At 38.1% G+C, this 15,536-nt stretch overlaps 1 protein-coding gene across 3 annotated transcripts in view; it reads left to right on the forward strand.

The window, feature by feature from the left end:
- NKAIN3 (sodium/potassium transporting ATPase interacting 3) overlaps positions 1-15,426 on the forward strand; it is a 341,381-nt gene extending 325,955 nt beyond the window's left edge. For 2 of the 3 annotated variants that reach the window (XM_058039914.1, XM_058039907.1), the window contains exon 6: positions 10,602-15,426. Coding sequence is in view for 2 of the 3 variants with exons in the window: in XM_058039907.1 (XP_057895890.1) it covers positions 10,602-10,615 (14 nt within the window). In the remaining variant the exon portion in view is untranslated. Of the gene's footprint in view, positions 1-6,788; positions 6,873-10,601 lie in introns of all 3 variants that reach the window. The other variant, XM_058039898.1, reaches the window with a different exon arrangement.
- The last annotated feature ends 110 nt before the right edge of the window (positions 15,427-15,536 follow it).

Below are 15,536 nucleotides of genomic sequence, written 5' to 3' on the forward strand. Positions count from 1 at the left end.
GTTAAGGTTAGAAAAAGCAGCTGTGGTATTCTTGTGTGTATAATAATGAAGCAGGTACAAATACTTCAGTGCTGACTCAAAAATAAATAATTGGATCATACTGACAAATAACTGAACCCAAAAGAAATTCTATGGATACAAACAAAGACAGGTCAGGAACAGAGCCCTGTGGGACTCAACTGGTAGGAAAAAAAACCAAACTAACAACTTGAAAGAACAAAACAACTAACCTGCAACCTAGTGATGAACTGTAAGTGGAATAGATCAATTCCAGTCAGTCTGTGATCTGCACTGAACATGTTTATGGCTTTAAACTCAGCAATAATATAAAGGCACACTAATACATAGCGTGGATTCCTGAATTGAAATACCAAAAAAAAGATCAAAGCACAACTTCAAAAAGCAGATTCAGAGTTGTGTCTCTTTTGAAGTCAACTTGGACACATTTATTGTGAAGATCACGTGTCTGGAGGTGTGACTGAAGCTGTAACAGCACTCTGTACAGTAGTCTTGGGAATATTTGAGTTGCCATTTCAGTGGATAGATTGGATGGACTAGTGGATAGAACTCAATGGCTTGTTTCTCTCCCAGTGTTGTGTGAATGTAATTGATAGATGTAGTTTCTGGGCATTTAATGTCCTTTATGTGTTTTATTTTTCCTTTGCAGGTTTAATTTGTACATGGAATAGATCAGAAAGGGTACCAGAAAGGGGAAAAAAAATTAATTACTGAAGACTAATTTTTACCAATTTTACATCTCTAATTTTCTCACTGTATTAAAAATTATTTAGGAAGTTTTAATTAGAATTGTTTACACTTTACTTTGGTCAAATGTAGAAAGAAAGCTAGTCTTCATTGTATTTGAAATCTCAGACTAGAACTAGCAATAGCACCTTTAAATACAAGCCTCAGGAAAATAAAAAAACAGCTTTATCTGTTTGAAATGTTTTTAAATACAGCTTCCATATATTTCTATTCTCTCAGGGATTTTCGCATTTTCATTAAAATGAGGAACAGAAAAATAGAGACCTATAAAGGGAGAAAATGTATCATCAGACATACTGAGTTTGAATTGCATTGCTGAAACATAAGTTAGTCACAGCCAGCTATGCTGAGATGTACGGGATGGTGGATGCCCAAGCTGATAAGTATTTAGAGGGAGTACAGTATAACATTTTAAAGCAGAATGGAAAATCTCATCAACTTAAACTTTGAATGTGGGTTGGTACATAGCACCATGTCAGGAAAAATGAAAGTTTTCTAAAGCCTAAAGGAAACAATTTTTACATACCTGCAGTGTAAAGTATATATATTTTTTTTTTTGATACTGAATTAGGGATAATAAACTTGTAGTAAATATTACTTGATAGTAAATATTTTTCTATATGCCTTATGTGTGATAACCATACTCTTCTAGGGGCTTTTACCAAGTAGTGGCCAGGAGTCCTTAATGACATGAAAGTGACTAAAAAATGCTTACATTTGGGGGGGGAACCCAGTAAAACACCATAATCAGGCAGCCTTCCACTTAGTTTCACTGATGGTATGGCTGTAAATAGCTTTCAAAGGCATGGCACAGAGAAGATTTTTGGAAGATACTTTCAGATTTGGAATGACTGGGGAGGTCTGGGTTAAGAAGGTTTGAGCAATTTTCACTTCCTAACATTGTGGATCTTCTTCATACTTCCTTTGTCCTACTGGGCAGTCATATCCCTGGAGAATAAATGATATTGATATCTTGGATGTCACATCACTGGTAAAATGAGGAGAGAGTTCAGTAGCAAGGACCATAGATAAAATTTCCATGCCAGTGCCCTTTCTAAGGCAGCTTCTGAGAGGATCCTTCTTTCAGTGCAGCCCTGTAGAGAAGTGTGGTACTTACATGTTACAAGGTAGAGCAGTTTTTTAAATTATGATCTATCCCACTGGTGGAGACTAGAAGAAAATCTGGTGCAAGTATCTCAATAATTACTGTGGAACATTGAAATATTCCCCTTCCAGCTTCCAGTAATAAAAACTTAAGTAAAAGGTTGTCTCAGTAATTTTCTACCACTTTGTCCTGCTTTAACCTGATTACCATCTGCCAGTACTTTATAGAGACAGAGGAGCAATCAGAGTGCCACAAAGGATTACTGATGTCTCTTCTTCTCACTTTCTTAATTGTCCTGCACACATTTTCCCTCCTTTAGTCCTCTACATAAGTGATATGCTATTCCTGCGATCCTGCAATGGAATCTGTGATTATTCTGCTACACGGCTTGAGACTTGGGTGCTCAGGCTTAGTATGAAGAGGGGAAAATGGGTAATATAGGCTCCAGACACACAGCTAGGTCAGTCTGGCTTGTGCAGTGAAGGGTGTAAGGGCAGTGGATCTCTTGAGGAGGAAAGGCAATTGAAAAAGCAGTTTTTTCAGGATAAAATATGCTCATCTGGAAAGTTTATGTAAGCCACCAGTGCAAACATTGGAAAGTCCAAAGTTTGGATTTCGTGCATGTAGCACTGACTTATCATCAATCCCCCAGTTTTGCTTCCTGTTCCTAATTGATTTTTGTTCCTTTTTCTGCTAGTTACACCCTCCTCAGTTGCATGCCTTTTCTTAATGAATGTAATTGCGTTGATATGTTGTCATTCAGGAAAAAAATCTCAGTACAAGGAAAATACTTCTGTTCAAAATAGTATTTGGAACCCCAGAGGTTAAGAAAATCTTCTTTCCATAAAAATACAAGTTTGAACACCTGCTAGCCTTGCCTGCCACTCTCTTGGAAAGGGAACAGCTGAAGCTGCCAACCATTAGAGCCATCAGCTTTGGGGCTTACTCCCATTTATAAAATGGGGAGGCAAGCATGAATAAAATATAAGGTGTTCCAGGCTAAGAGTCTGCAGGATTTCCTAAGAACTGTGCTGTTGCCATATTGCTGCTCGGTTCCTACCCTGCACCTCCAGACACGCTTAGAATTTTCCAACTTTGAAATAAGAAATTAGTAATATACCAATGAGCTGACAAGCTCTGGCAGCTGTATGCACAGGGCCTGCCAGCAGGTCAATGGGATATTGCCAGAGAAGCTGAATTCCAGATGAGAGGGTGGAAAAGGAGAAAGGATTGTTTTTTTCTGAGCTCTGATTCTTTTACGCTAACTTCAAAGGAAAGCAAATTTTAACTTGCATATGGGTGAATGCACTGGATAAATAGTAGTATGGCAACCCGAAATGTCATCTATCTAGAAAAGAATAACCCTCAAAATTACTGATGACAGTGGATACACTTTCTTCAGCCAGCAGCATCCTGCCCTTTTCTCACTCAGGCAGATTATGACAGCCGTGGCTCTGATCTGGCCCCTGAATGAATGAACATCACTTTAATGGACTGCCTGCGGTGGACAGCCAGCACAGATTTGCACTTCCAAGCACAGCAGGTAGTGAACTCTAAAGGAACATTTCACACTGGCCATTAAGCATCCAGCATGACCACAAAACTGAGGTGACACAAGGAGAGAGCAATTCCCTGGGCATAGGGATCATGTTTTGCAGCCAGCTGCAGATAAAATAACCAGCTTCTGCTGTAACCTGCTATTATCTGTGGGATGCTAAGAAATCCTCTCCCTGGGATTTTAAGTTTCTCTCTGTATGAGTGTAGTTAATGACTGGACTGCATGGGGAGTTTGTTATTTAGTGACTGAATATCCCTACTGCTGACAAGTTGTGGTTGTTGGTTTGGTTTGGTTATTTTTTTTAAATTTAAAGCATAGTTCTATAGAACTGTATAGAACACGTTTTTTTAATTGAACTTTCTTCCAGGCTTTTGCAACTTTCTGAAGCTATTTAATGTAGTCCTGTGAATCTATAGCATAAATTACCCATAATCCATTAACCAGGCAGAAATAAACAAAACCAATTATTTTATATCATCCCTAAACCAATGTTTTCCTCTACATAAATGTTGCTGTTATTTACTGTTGGCCAATTAAACAGAGGTTTGTACACATCCAAAAGTTCATTCAATGTAAAGTTTTAAGATGTTTGATGCCTGCTTACTCTGAAATGAACATTATAATGTCTGTGCCTCCAATGAAAATAAAAATTAAATTTTCTATGTTTAATGGCCACTTGTGGTCTTAGTCCTGGAAGACTACTAATTATAAGGGATGAAAATACCAGGTTAAAATCAAAATTAATTTTTAAAACCAGAAGTAACTTATAATTCAAATAATTGATGATGAATCTTCATATTAAAAAGCTATAAGCCATAAAATACAGTGCATAATGAAAAATGGCACATTCCATTGCCTTGTGTGATGGAACAGCTTCTTGCCTTGAGAATGAGCTTCACATAAATTTTAAGGTGAACTTCAGCTTTAATACTGCATAAGATATCTTGGATTGCAAAAGAGAAAGCCTCAGCTAAACAGGCTTGAGCAGCTCATCTCAACAATTGCTGGATGGTGCTATTAAATGTATTCTCCTTTTCAGAAAAAAGACACGTGTGTGTTGTCAATTATTAATACATCTCAACTTCATGTCTTGCTCAAGAAGATTTGTTGGTAGAAAGGCTAGTTACTTCAAATTCCCTCCCTGCTTACAATTGCAGATAATGCTTGTGATTGCTGAGACAAATGATGTGAGGTTCTGAAGTGGTGAATTGCTTCAAAAACATTCTTTTTGCTCCTTGGGTTAATGTGTGCTCAATTAAAAAAAAAAAAAAAAAAAAAAAAAAAAAAACAGAAAAGACAAAAAACCCAATCAAACAAAACAAACAAAAAAAACAAAAAACCACTGTGGACATGATTTCTTCTAAAAATTGTTTTTTAAATGTGTAATGTGTTAGACATCTAACATTTAGCTCTGAGGTTCCCAGCAAATGAAGGAGATTGATCTGTTAAAGCATGTCCAGAGGAGGGACACCAAGTAGGTTAGAGGGATGGAGCACCTCTCCTATAAGGAAAGGCTGAGAGAATTGGGATTTTCCTGCCAGGAGAAGAGAAGGCTTAGGGTGACCTAACTGTGACCTTCTAGTACCTGGAGGGAGCCTAAAACAAAATTGGATAGGGACTTTTTACAAGAGCATGTACTGACAGGATGAGGAGGAATGGCTTCAAATTGAGAGTAGGTTTAGAGTAGATCTTAAGAAGAAATCCTTTATTGTAAAATTGCAGCAGATTGCCCAGAGAAGTTGGATGCCCCATCCCTGGAAGTGTTCAAGGCCAGGTTGGATAAGTAGCCTGCTCTAGTGGAAGGTGTCCCTGTCTGTGGCAGAGGGGTTGGAACTAGATGATCTTTAAGGTCTTTTCCAACCCAAACCATTCTGTGGTTCCATGGTTTAAAAATCAACTTTTACAACAGCTCATCTGCAGCTATTTCCTCTGTAAGGATTTGAGCCCACTAGTGCTGAAGTAAATTTTGATGCATGTTACAGCATATAGTGACAACATTCTGAAGGAGAGCTGTGACCTGAAAGACATACAGTAGAAAGAGGAGGTGCAGATAGGTTGGGGCAGGCACTAGGGCTGGGCAAGATCTTCAGCACATTGTGTCCTGCTCAGACAGTTTTAAGAGAACAGTCTTGGGGAAGCAGTAATGCTGTATGATTGAAGTTCAGTCCAGTATGATCAAGTTCAGTTTTCAGCCATTTCTTGACTCAGGAGGAGAAGCAAACTGAAATCAGCAGGAGCATTTCCACAAATTTCAGTGGGTATTTCATTAGTCTGTCAATCTCTAAGCTTCATTTTCCCATTGCCTCACCCTGGATAAGCACTCTGTTGGTTTACCTACTGCACACATTGGCTGGGAAAAGACAGTTTTGTCATTCATTGCTCATTCAGCAATTAGCATAATGAATATCAAAATTCTGCTCAGGACTTTTGTCTGTGTGCATATATGTAACAAGTGAAGGCAGTTGCTTTTCATGCAACCAAAGAATCCTACTGTACTGTGGATTTGCCAGCTCTGGACATGTCTGCAAAAGGCCCTTTGAAATCAATAGAATAGTCTTTTTCACAAACCTGCTTTTAAGATTCTAGGATAGAATGAAATGTTGGCCTATTGGAGCTGCTTAAAATCTTACCAAAATAACAAAATACAAGCCTCAGACTAAAATGTCTTTTTTTTAAATCATTATCACCGTAGAAGGGACTAAAAACTTCTCAAGAGCGCATTATTTCTGACATAGAAAGTAGAAGGATTCTGAAAAGGTGTCCTGACCCTACAAGTTCATCCAGAGAAGATGCTGCTACTTTTTCATATTTAGTGATCACTTGTTTATTCTTAACTCAGCTCTCATGCCTTTGGTTTTTATTTGTGCTTGTCTACAAGTCCATTGAGCCTGAAGAGTTTAGGTGAAATTAGGTTCACAGGCTAAGCTGTTTCCATTGCCTAAATTTCTAAACACTTATAAAGGAGTTTGAAGGGAATTATTAAATATATATATATACACACACACACTGATCTTTCCCTAAAGAGAATCAGCTATTTTACCCCACGGTGGTTTCTCTTTACATGCTCTGCCCATCCATGAGTGCTCCTTTTGCACACACACTGGCAGGAGTGTATATGTCTGCTCATCCAACTGCTGCCTGTCTTTCCAGGCATGGGGCTAAACAGACCCCAAGGAAGACAGAGCATGGAACCTTTTGTAAGCAGTTCCCACACCATCTTTATCTACTTGCTTTATTTCTTGTATGCAAACCTGTGCGTGAACTTTTTTTTTTTTTAATAAACATAATTTGTCCACTTTTTTTTTCAGTTGACATATTTTCATTTCCATTTGTTCATTTCTGGAACTGTTGTATTTTCAGTTGATTTCATAGGCGGACTTGACACATACTCCTACCGACAGCCCCCCCAGGAGCATGTTGAGTTAAAGCCTGTAAAGCCTGTAGGTAAGGTTCTGGTCCCACGGACCACATTCATCCTTCTAACTGAACTGAACTGAACTGAAAGCTAACCTTCTCCTGAAATAATTTGGGCATCAGATTACTGATAATTTAATTACATTTTAATTAGAACTTAATTAAAAATTAATCCACATAGCACATTGGAGTAAGGACACTTTGTCATTGATGGCGTATCTGCTAAAACGAGGATTAGGAGGTATCACCACGTCTGCCACGCCGTGCCTCATCTTAACGCAAGGAGAGGCTCTCACTGAAGGATGGAATTGCTTCCCTGCTGAATTTTTAGCAAGAAAAGAGCTGTTTTAGAGATTCTGCAGCTGCAGAAACCTTAATGAAATTAACCCATTTATAGAAAAGCAGTAGTTTTTACATTTGTCCAGCTACTGAAAGAAAAAGTTTTGCTGAAAAACCACTTGTCAGCTTAAAATCTATGTGTAGAATTTCACTGGAAGTTAATTGTCTCTTTGTCATCACTTATTTGCTTGAACCATAAAAGTCATTTTCATAGACTCTTCCTGCTTTGCTACCCAATGAGTAAGGTTGATTGCATATCTACTCTTTTTATCTGGAAAAGCATTAGGATATGTGGTGACATTACTAGTATCTGTATTTTGGCAGAAGCTCATATGACTTCAAGTATGTGGCTTTTAAAAGTATAATTCATAAACCAGAAGTTGTTAATTTGGAAATTCTTTATGGCTGGAAGTTGTGATGTTGCTCTCTGTCTTTAAATTTACCTTTGGGCCTTTCATACTTCTTAAATGCAGCATGAAATGCACACACAACTAATTAACTGAAACTGATTTAATGACTCTATTTTACTTATCAGTTAACAGAATTAGAATGGGTTGAAGGTTTTTCCTGCTGTATGCATTTGTGCATGTGCTAGGAGTTTTAATTTAAAATGGACAATTGCTAAAAAATGTCTGGGGTTGGAACTTGACACCTGAACTTTGTGACTTTATTAATTTTTGCAGGGTTTTATACTATATTTTATTCATGATGTAGCTTTCAATTTGTAGAAATAAGCAGAGACAAATTTTTACTAAAAATTTACCTAAATGTTATAGAATATGAAGGCCCAAATTAATGGTGTATACTAGAACAGGAGCAAATTACACATTAAGAGAACTAAACAAAGTTGTGAACCTTCTGACTTTTGACTAAGTTCCACATGTTCCACAATGTTCCACATTGAAGTCTACATTTCTTTAGTAATATTTCATTAAATGCTTATTTTGCTGCACTTTCTATGAGAAAGATGACTGCAAAATGGGGGTTTGAACCTTCTGAATAAGCTGCTACACTATAAAGTTAAATTGATATTCAGGAGCAAGAAAGCCACACCTGCAGCATTTACACCTCTCCATAAAAGATTTTAATCTCTAAACCTGCATTCACCTTTAAACATCAAGTGCATAAATGTTTAATACTTTCTTAGCAAACCTACTATAATTAAAGAAGAAAATAAAAGACATATTCACGAAAAAGCTACAAATACATTCCTGCAAAACATATTCACTTGTTTTCCAGTAGAAAAGTCACAGCATCTGATAATTTGTTCTTGATAAGAGATTTTCAATGAGTAGATCAAGGGATTTGGAGGCTGTTGGTGATCTTACAATAGTGGAGAATAAGAGTTATCTTTCCATTTCCTATGAATGTGTGTCCTTGTACTGCTGGGAGGGCCTCCCTGGCCTCTTTATTGCTTCAAGGAGTATAAAACTGGGACAGAAATTATAGTGGGTTTCCTTTTTTATTGATGTTTTTGTTGTATGTACTGAAAGATGTAGAGGACCTTTATCTAAGCTGGGAGGGAAATTATGTCACTGATCAAAGTCTGAGTTAAAAGTCAAATTGCTGGAAATAATGTGGTCAGTGGATTGTGCCAGAACTTTGCAGATTCTTATTTCTCTGCAGCATGTTAGCCCTCTTGACTTCTTTTGATAAGTTAATTGGTGTATGTATCTGTTATATACAGTCTGAAAATTCTTAGTATCTCTAAAAAATAACTTCTGTGTCTAGGCTGTGCAAAACTCCATTTCTGAGAGTTAGAATTCTCTTAGAAATTCACATGAACAATGCTTGTAAAAATACATGAGAAGCTTTTATAAATGTTACTTTATAGATGAAAGCTTGGCTATATTTCCATTTTTTTCATCCCTTTTATTTCCCTTATTTCATTCAAAAATTAACTAAACACAGCCCACTGAAAATACAAGGCTGTGTGGTCTCATCCAAGCTATGCAGATGACAGTCTGCTTTTATCAAGTGCTCACATTCAGCATAATGTCTGCTTAGTGCTGCCATGATTATTAATGATTAGCAAGACTAAGATTAGTTTTCCTTCTCACCTCTGAGACGAAGTTAAATTTAAACTTGTTCCCGTGGGGAGCAATTTTTAATCCAAACACGAATGATCATGGCTTGCCCGTTTGCTCTTTGTTCTGCCTGTAACTCCATTTGGCTGTGGGACAAGGAGAAGCAGGATCTTTGCCCTCAGCCATGCAGTTTCAATTTAGGTGTGTGTAAGGCAGGAGACAACAGGGGGAGAAGAAAAGATATCATTGTGTTGTGTCCTTTGGGACTAAAGCATATGGACTATGGAGAAGACTGTTGGAATCACAGTATCAGGAGCCAGGTTGCTCAGTAATATTTAGAAACTCCTCATGTACTGATGTGTGGAAAAAAGAAGAGCATGGTGGCTAGCAGGAAAAAACATGAAGCTACATTTTGGCTTGCATTAGAGGTTATTATTAATAATTATTATAATAGAATATGTTTTAATAAGATAATATCATAGTCATGCTATAATATGAACAATGTACTAATATAGTAATGAACATTTTAATTATAGTTGTAATAGTAGTAATAATAATGAAATAAAATAAAACTGCGACAGCTTTGAGCAACTCTATTTGGTCAGACACTGAATCCCTAATTCCAGTTAGGGATGTCCCTAGTCTTTTTAAGAACAATACTAATTTGTTTTTAAGAACAATACTAATTTGTCCTTGCGGAGCTGATCCACTGTATGAGAAACAGTGCCAGTGGAGACGTCACTACTCTGTGATGCATCTGTGTGATCCTGTCCTGTTTGTGTCTTCTCCTGAGACTTTATCCACCTATAAATTGCTCTGAAAGACCAACATATAGCTTCCAAGATTACACAAGTGAAAATGTTAAAAGGGAGTCATGTGAGAATACATAGGTTCAGCAGATGTGTCACTGTGGTGAGGACTATAAATAGTGTAAGTCCTGCTCAAACGCTCATGTTTGTGATCAGATCACATCAGAATTCTATAACTGGGTGAAAATATGTCTCATGCTGTTGAAATATATTACGCTAAAATGAATAGTGTATATATATATATACATATATAGTATCATATATGCATAACATATCATATATAATGTATATCAATATAGTATATTGTATGACCTTCAGATATGCTTTACCAGCTATGGGACTTCTCCCAAATGTTTTTTTGCTTTTGTGCTATGCATAGTACAAAGCTACTGCTTTGTATCCAGCCATTCACTCTTGACCACCTAGGTGAGTCTCACAGCTGATGAAATTATTGACCACGTGAGATTTATCCACTTGTTCATTTGTTACTAACCTCTCAACTTGTATGAATTCACAGCTTATAAATTAGAAGATACACAAAATAAATTTTCATTTGTGACTAATTCTTATATCCTTCTTTATAGGTCGAAGTAAGTAATGAACATGGACTCAAGACTTCTGCTGCTGTAGCTGAAGAAACAGATTTTAGAAAAAAAGACCAACCTTGTGAATCATCATTCAGGAAGAAACCCACCACATCTGCTCCTCACAGCATGTGGATTGTTCTTCCCACAGGCTCAGTGTCATTATCAGCGTTGTTATTTCGTAGATCCTTGTAGACGATCTGGAATTTTTAAATAATTTACTTATATGGACACTTGTAAATTGTAAAGTTTTTTCTTTTTTAATTTCAGTATTTTTACAATGTTTAGTGTTGAGGCATGAAAACAAAACAACCTGTGAAAACTAGGAGGAGGGTGCGTCTTTCTCAAAAGTTCAGTATTTTTTGACTGAGAGGATCAAACTGTGCCTGGTCAAGACTGTGTCAGTAAACAGTAATTTTGACTCCAAAATACGCAGCAGGAGTCAAACCCTAACAGTGATCAAGAGATCATTTCAATGCTGTCTTTAGAATTCACAATGTCCACTCCTTGCATTTTTGAACTGCTGAATGCAGCAGGGATTGATGTATGACTCTTCTTACCCAGATGTTCAAGCACTAATGTACTCACCTAATTATTACAATTCATATATGACTCCTCCTTTCCTAATCTCTTTTGCCCCATCTCGAGTAGCTGTCTCTGATTTGAAGAGAAGTAGGATGACTGCTCAATGGATGTCCATCTCTAGGAACCCTTTCACCCAGGGCTGTTTAGATGTCTGTGATTTGCACATTTTTAAACTCCTTCCTGCCCTTCTCCCAGGAAGAAGCCAAGCATGAATGTACAGTACAAGGCACCAACTGAAGCCTTAGAAGCCTCTGGGGACTAATTTTCTCTTAATTTAAAAGTAAACAAGCAAAACTGAAAAATGCCTGTAAAAATTTGTAAAGTTATTTGTAAATACTTCTAGACAAAGAACATGTATGTAACTGTGGTATTTTGTTTTCTATTCTGTCACCACTAGCATAAAGTGATACACAAAGCTATTTTCTCTGGAGAGATGGCAGTCTTTTTAACAGAACACTTTGCTTCTTTCATCTTAATTACAGTATAAAGTGCTGTGTAGATTTCTATGCCCCAGAGAGTCTTGTCTCTCTGCAGAGCCTGTGTGCTTCAACACTGAGCAGAAACATCAGGAGGGTTTTGAGTCTGTTTGTGGTTTTGTGCTTTTCTCACTTAAACATTTAATTGATGGGACAGCCAGGAAGGCTGGTCCTTCTGATGTGTATTTCTCTACCTCTGCATCAGAGGCTGAACAGATGCCCACAAAGTTCCTCCGTCGGTACCCTAAGAAATCTTCATCTGATCTAAACAAAATTCTGAATCTAAAGGTCCTGAATTTTCAGTCTTCTCTTCTATCGTGTATTTTTCCTCCCTGAGCAGGAGGGAGCTATAAGAGAGCATGTCTTGATTCTTTCCCTCCTAAAATCAGTGTAATTTACCAATATGAATCTATTGGGGGTGCTAATAAATACAGTAGAAGTAGAGTCTAATATTTTCAGGTGACAAGGGTCTTGTGGTACATCCCCCTGCTTTCCAGCTGGTTAACTTAAAGACCTCACCGACTCTGGAGAAAACACAAGCTGAACTTTGGTTAACTTTCCCTGAAACTGGTTATGATGTAAGTAGTAAGACAAAGTCAACAAGAAATGGCAACTGGAGAAAAACCCTTCTTTAGTGTTCCTTGGGCTGGATATACCTCAAGTAAAAGCCTACCCAGTGCTGCCCTCAGGACCAGGTGGGAAAAACAGGAATGAATGCTACAAACCCCCATTGATGGCACAGGCTCAACACACATTCTGGCAGGGGTTTGGAAGTGTGTGTTTGCTTTTCTGCCAAGGCATGTCTGCTGGACCAGGTTCTACAGATTTGTCTGAATGTGTCTAAAACCTGTCTTTCTGTAGGTCCTTCAGTGCTATCACAAAAATTCTGCAAAGACAGAACCTGAGTTCTCTTCCATTTGAAATATCTATCACTTTTCAGCTAGGGAACAAAGCCAGTATATTCCAAATACACTTAAAATCTCAGAATCATTACCAATACAGTGAGTGTGCCATCTGTCTCACTTAACAAACAGAACAATCCTGATTGAGAAGAATTTGTCTTCATTAGGACCAGCCAAAATGCAGACTGAAATGCCAAAGGAAATTGTCATTCTTTTCTAAACTGAGACACCCAAAATAATATCAATCAACATGTACATGTTGGGATGAAAAAATCTTGAGAATAATAAATGCATTTGACTGTTAGTTGCTGTGTCCTGTAACATAGTAGGACATATTGATGAACATTTTTGTATGAAGCCTTGAGTAGTTCCTTTATTTTTGCAAAACATACTCTCAGTAAGGTGCTAGGTGAGTCCCAGATCAGCCAGCTATGTAGGAAATAAATGTTGACTCTCTAAATAAACTTGGATAGTTTTCTTAAGCTTAACTGAACCATGCAATTTCAGGAAATGACTAGGTTTGTACTGCAAAACAGAATTTGCTGGCAATCTTAAAATCTTGGAGATTATCAGTTGCTACAAACTGTTCTGGTGGCATTAATGAGTCATACTGTTACACTTTAGGGCAGCTGAAGATCTGTCCTTCAAACTTTTAGACTTTTTTTCTTTTCCCAAGTTTCTGTTTAATTCCAGTTTTTTAGAGAATCAGATTTGCCACAGTACTTTTGCTGACAGTAAAAGTGGGGATGAGTCTGCAGAAATATGGCACTACATGTGCACTAAGGACTGAGCCAGGAAACTGAACCAGTTTCTTAAAAGAGTGGCTGATGTCTTGAGGATCTGAAAACAAAATCTGTAGCAAGAAATTAACAGATTTTTGCCTGGTGTGGTGACAGACATACCATGATTATATATTGCAATTTGTGGAATTATTGGTTGGACTCTTTCATACCCATAGAGATTTTTTTACATAAAATTTGAAGGTTTTTGAAATTCAATTTTGATCTGAAGGAACTGTCTAAAATGAAAGATTTTACAGCTTGGATTGGCTGAAGGGTGTTTTTTTAGTGCTAAGGTATGATATTATAGATTATTTATATTATTATAAGATACAATATTATCTATTATAGATAATATTCAATAGAGCTCTCTCAATTAAACCCATGGGAACTGATGCCTGGTTTTGTCCAATAACTGCTTTCAGGAGTGCAGGTGACGTTGTCCAGGGAAGGGCCACAAAGCTGGTGAGAGGTCTGGAGCCCAAGTCTTTGAGGAGCACCTGAGGGAGCTGGGGTTGTTTAGGCGGAAGAAAAGGAGTCTCAGGGGTGATCTTATGACTCACTATAACTCCCTGAAAATAGGCTGTAGCCAAGGGGGGTTCAGCCTCTTCTTCTAGGCAGCTGGAGGTAGGATGAGAGGACATAGTCTTAAACTGCACCAGGGGACATCAGGAACAATTTCCTTAGAGAAAGGGGGATAAGACATTGGAATGGGCTGGCCAGGGAGGTGGTGGAGTCACCATCCCTGGAAGTGTTTGAGGAAAGGCTGAATGTGGCACTCAATGCCTTGCTCTAGTTCACATGATGGTGTTTGGTCACATTTGGACTCAATGATCTCAGAGGTCTGTTCCAACCTATTTGATTCTGTGTTTAAGACAATGGTATTTACTGTATATTATAAATTGGAATTTGAAGCTAGGGTATCTGGTTGCTGGTTAGCACGAGACAATACTAAATTTTCTTACTTAAAACCTGAGAACACATAATTAGGTCACTAAAAACCTGTAGTTCTGCACCAAATAAATCGCAGATTTAAACCCAAACAACTTCAAGTGCAGGCTTTCTTCATTCACAGCTGCCATGCAGGAGTCTTCTCCATGTTTGGATCCTGAGTTTCATCTCTTCCTCCAGTTTTCCACAGCTCAGGCATTGCAACCCCACCATCACCTCCAATGTTGGCAGATGCAACCTTTTTCTCAACACACTGCAACGTGCTTCTCTGCACCCAGCTGCCTGCCTGTCTTTCATGTGGGGATTAGCAGGTTGAAAAGGCCAACCCAGCAATCTATCAAGGTCCTTTAACAGACTTTGACAGTGGAAAACAAAAATTGACATCCCAAACTAATTGGCTTGCCTCCTTCCAGTATCAGCCTCATCTGGTTTAATTATAACAAATTACAACCTGGCAGCTCTTTTAGACAAAAAAAATCAGGTTGGGAAAATGTTCCTTCCATGTTAAAGCTTCAATCAGCAGGATGTTTTTCACAAATCAGTTCATCTCTTGCCTGCTATTCTGGGCATTTTGACAGAAACCTTCTTAGTGCCCAAAACAGTGATGGGGCTATGTTGTCACATGCCACAATAGCACTTTGACAGCAGAGTGGCTGGGTTGTATCCTGAGGTCATGTCAGATGGGTTAGGGCTGCATAAGGTGGAGGGTGCCCTCAACAATGCTGCCCTAAAGAAGTGGCCTTTCTCCTAACTCTGCCCAGGGAGCTGACTATCCCTGCAGCTGTAACTGGGGATCAGCCTGAAAGGTTTGTTAGTTTGCAGAGGCTTCTTCAGCAAACTAATACATGTGTTATAGATGATAGGGAATTCAGATCTGTGAAAATTTGCCTATAAAGAAGATATTTTATACAAAAACTACTGCTGCAGTGTTTGCCCCGTAGAGGTTTGTCTGCATTGCGTGCTGGCAGTGTGATCCCAGCAGGTCAGCTCCCAGCATTACCAGCAGCACTCTGCTTTACTTTAAGGGGACACAAGGCTGTTCAGGGCCCTAAATAATTATTTAGCAGCTAAGGTCACAAATCTAGCCTGTACTGCTTGCTGTTTGACAGCTACATGTAAGTTGTGCTGTTTTCCCCAGGCTGACAAACCATCTTTATTTATCTGCTGATAAATGACGATTTCTTGATATAATTTCCATTTCCTTCACAGAATTCATGGTTTGAATTATTCTCTTTGATTTTA

The sequence above is a fragment of the Melospiza georgiana genome, chromosome 1 (assembly GCF_028018845.1).
Source record: "Melospiza georgiana isolate bMelGeo1 chromosome 1, bMelGeo1.pri, whole genome shotgun sequence".
NCBI lineage: Eukaryota > Metazoa > Chordata > Aves > Passeriformes > Passerellidae > Melospiza > Melospiza georgiana.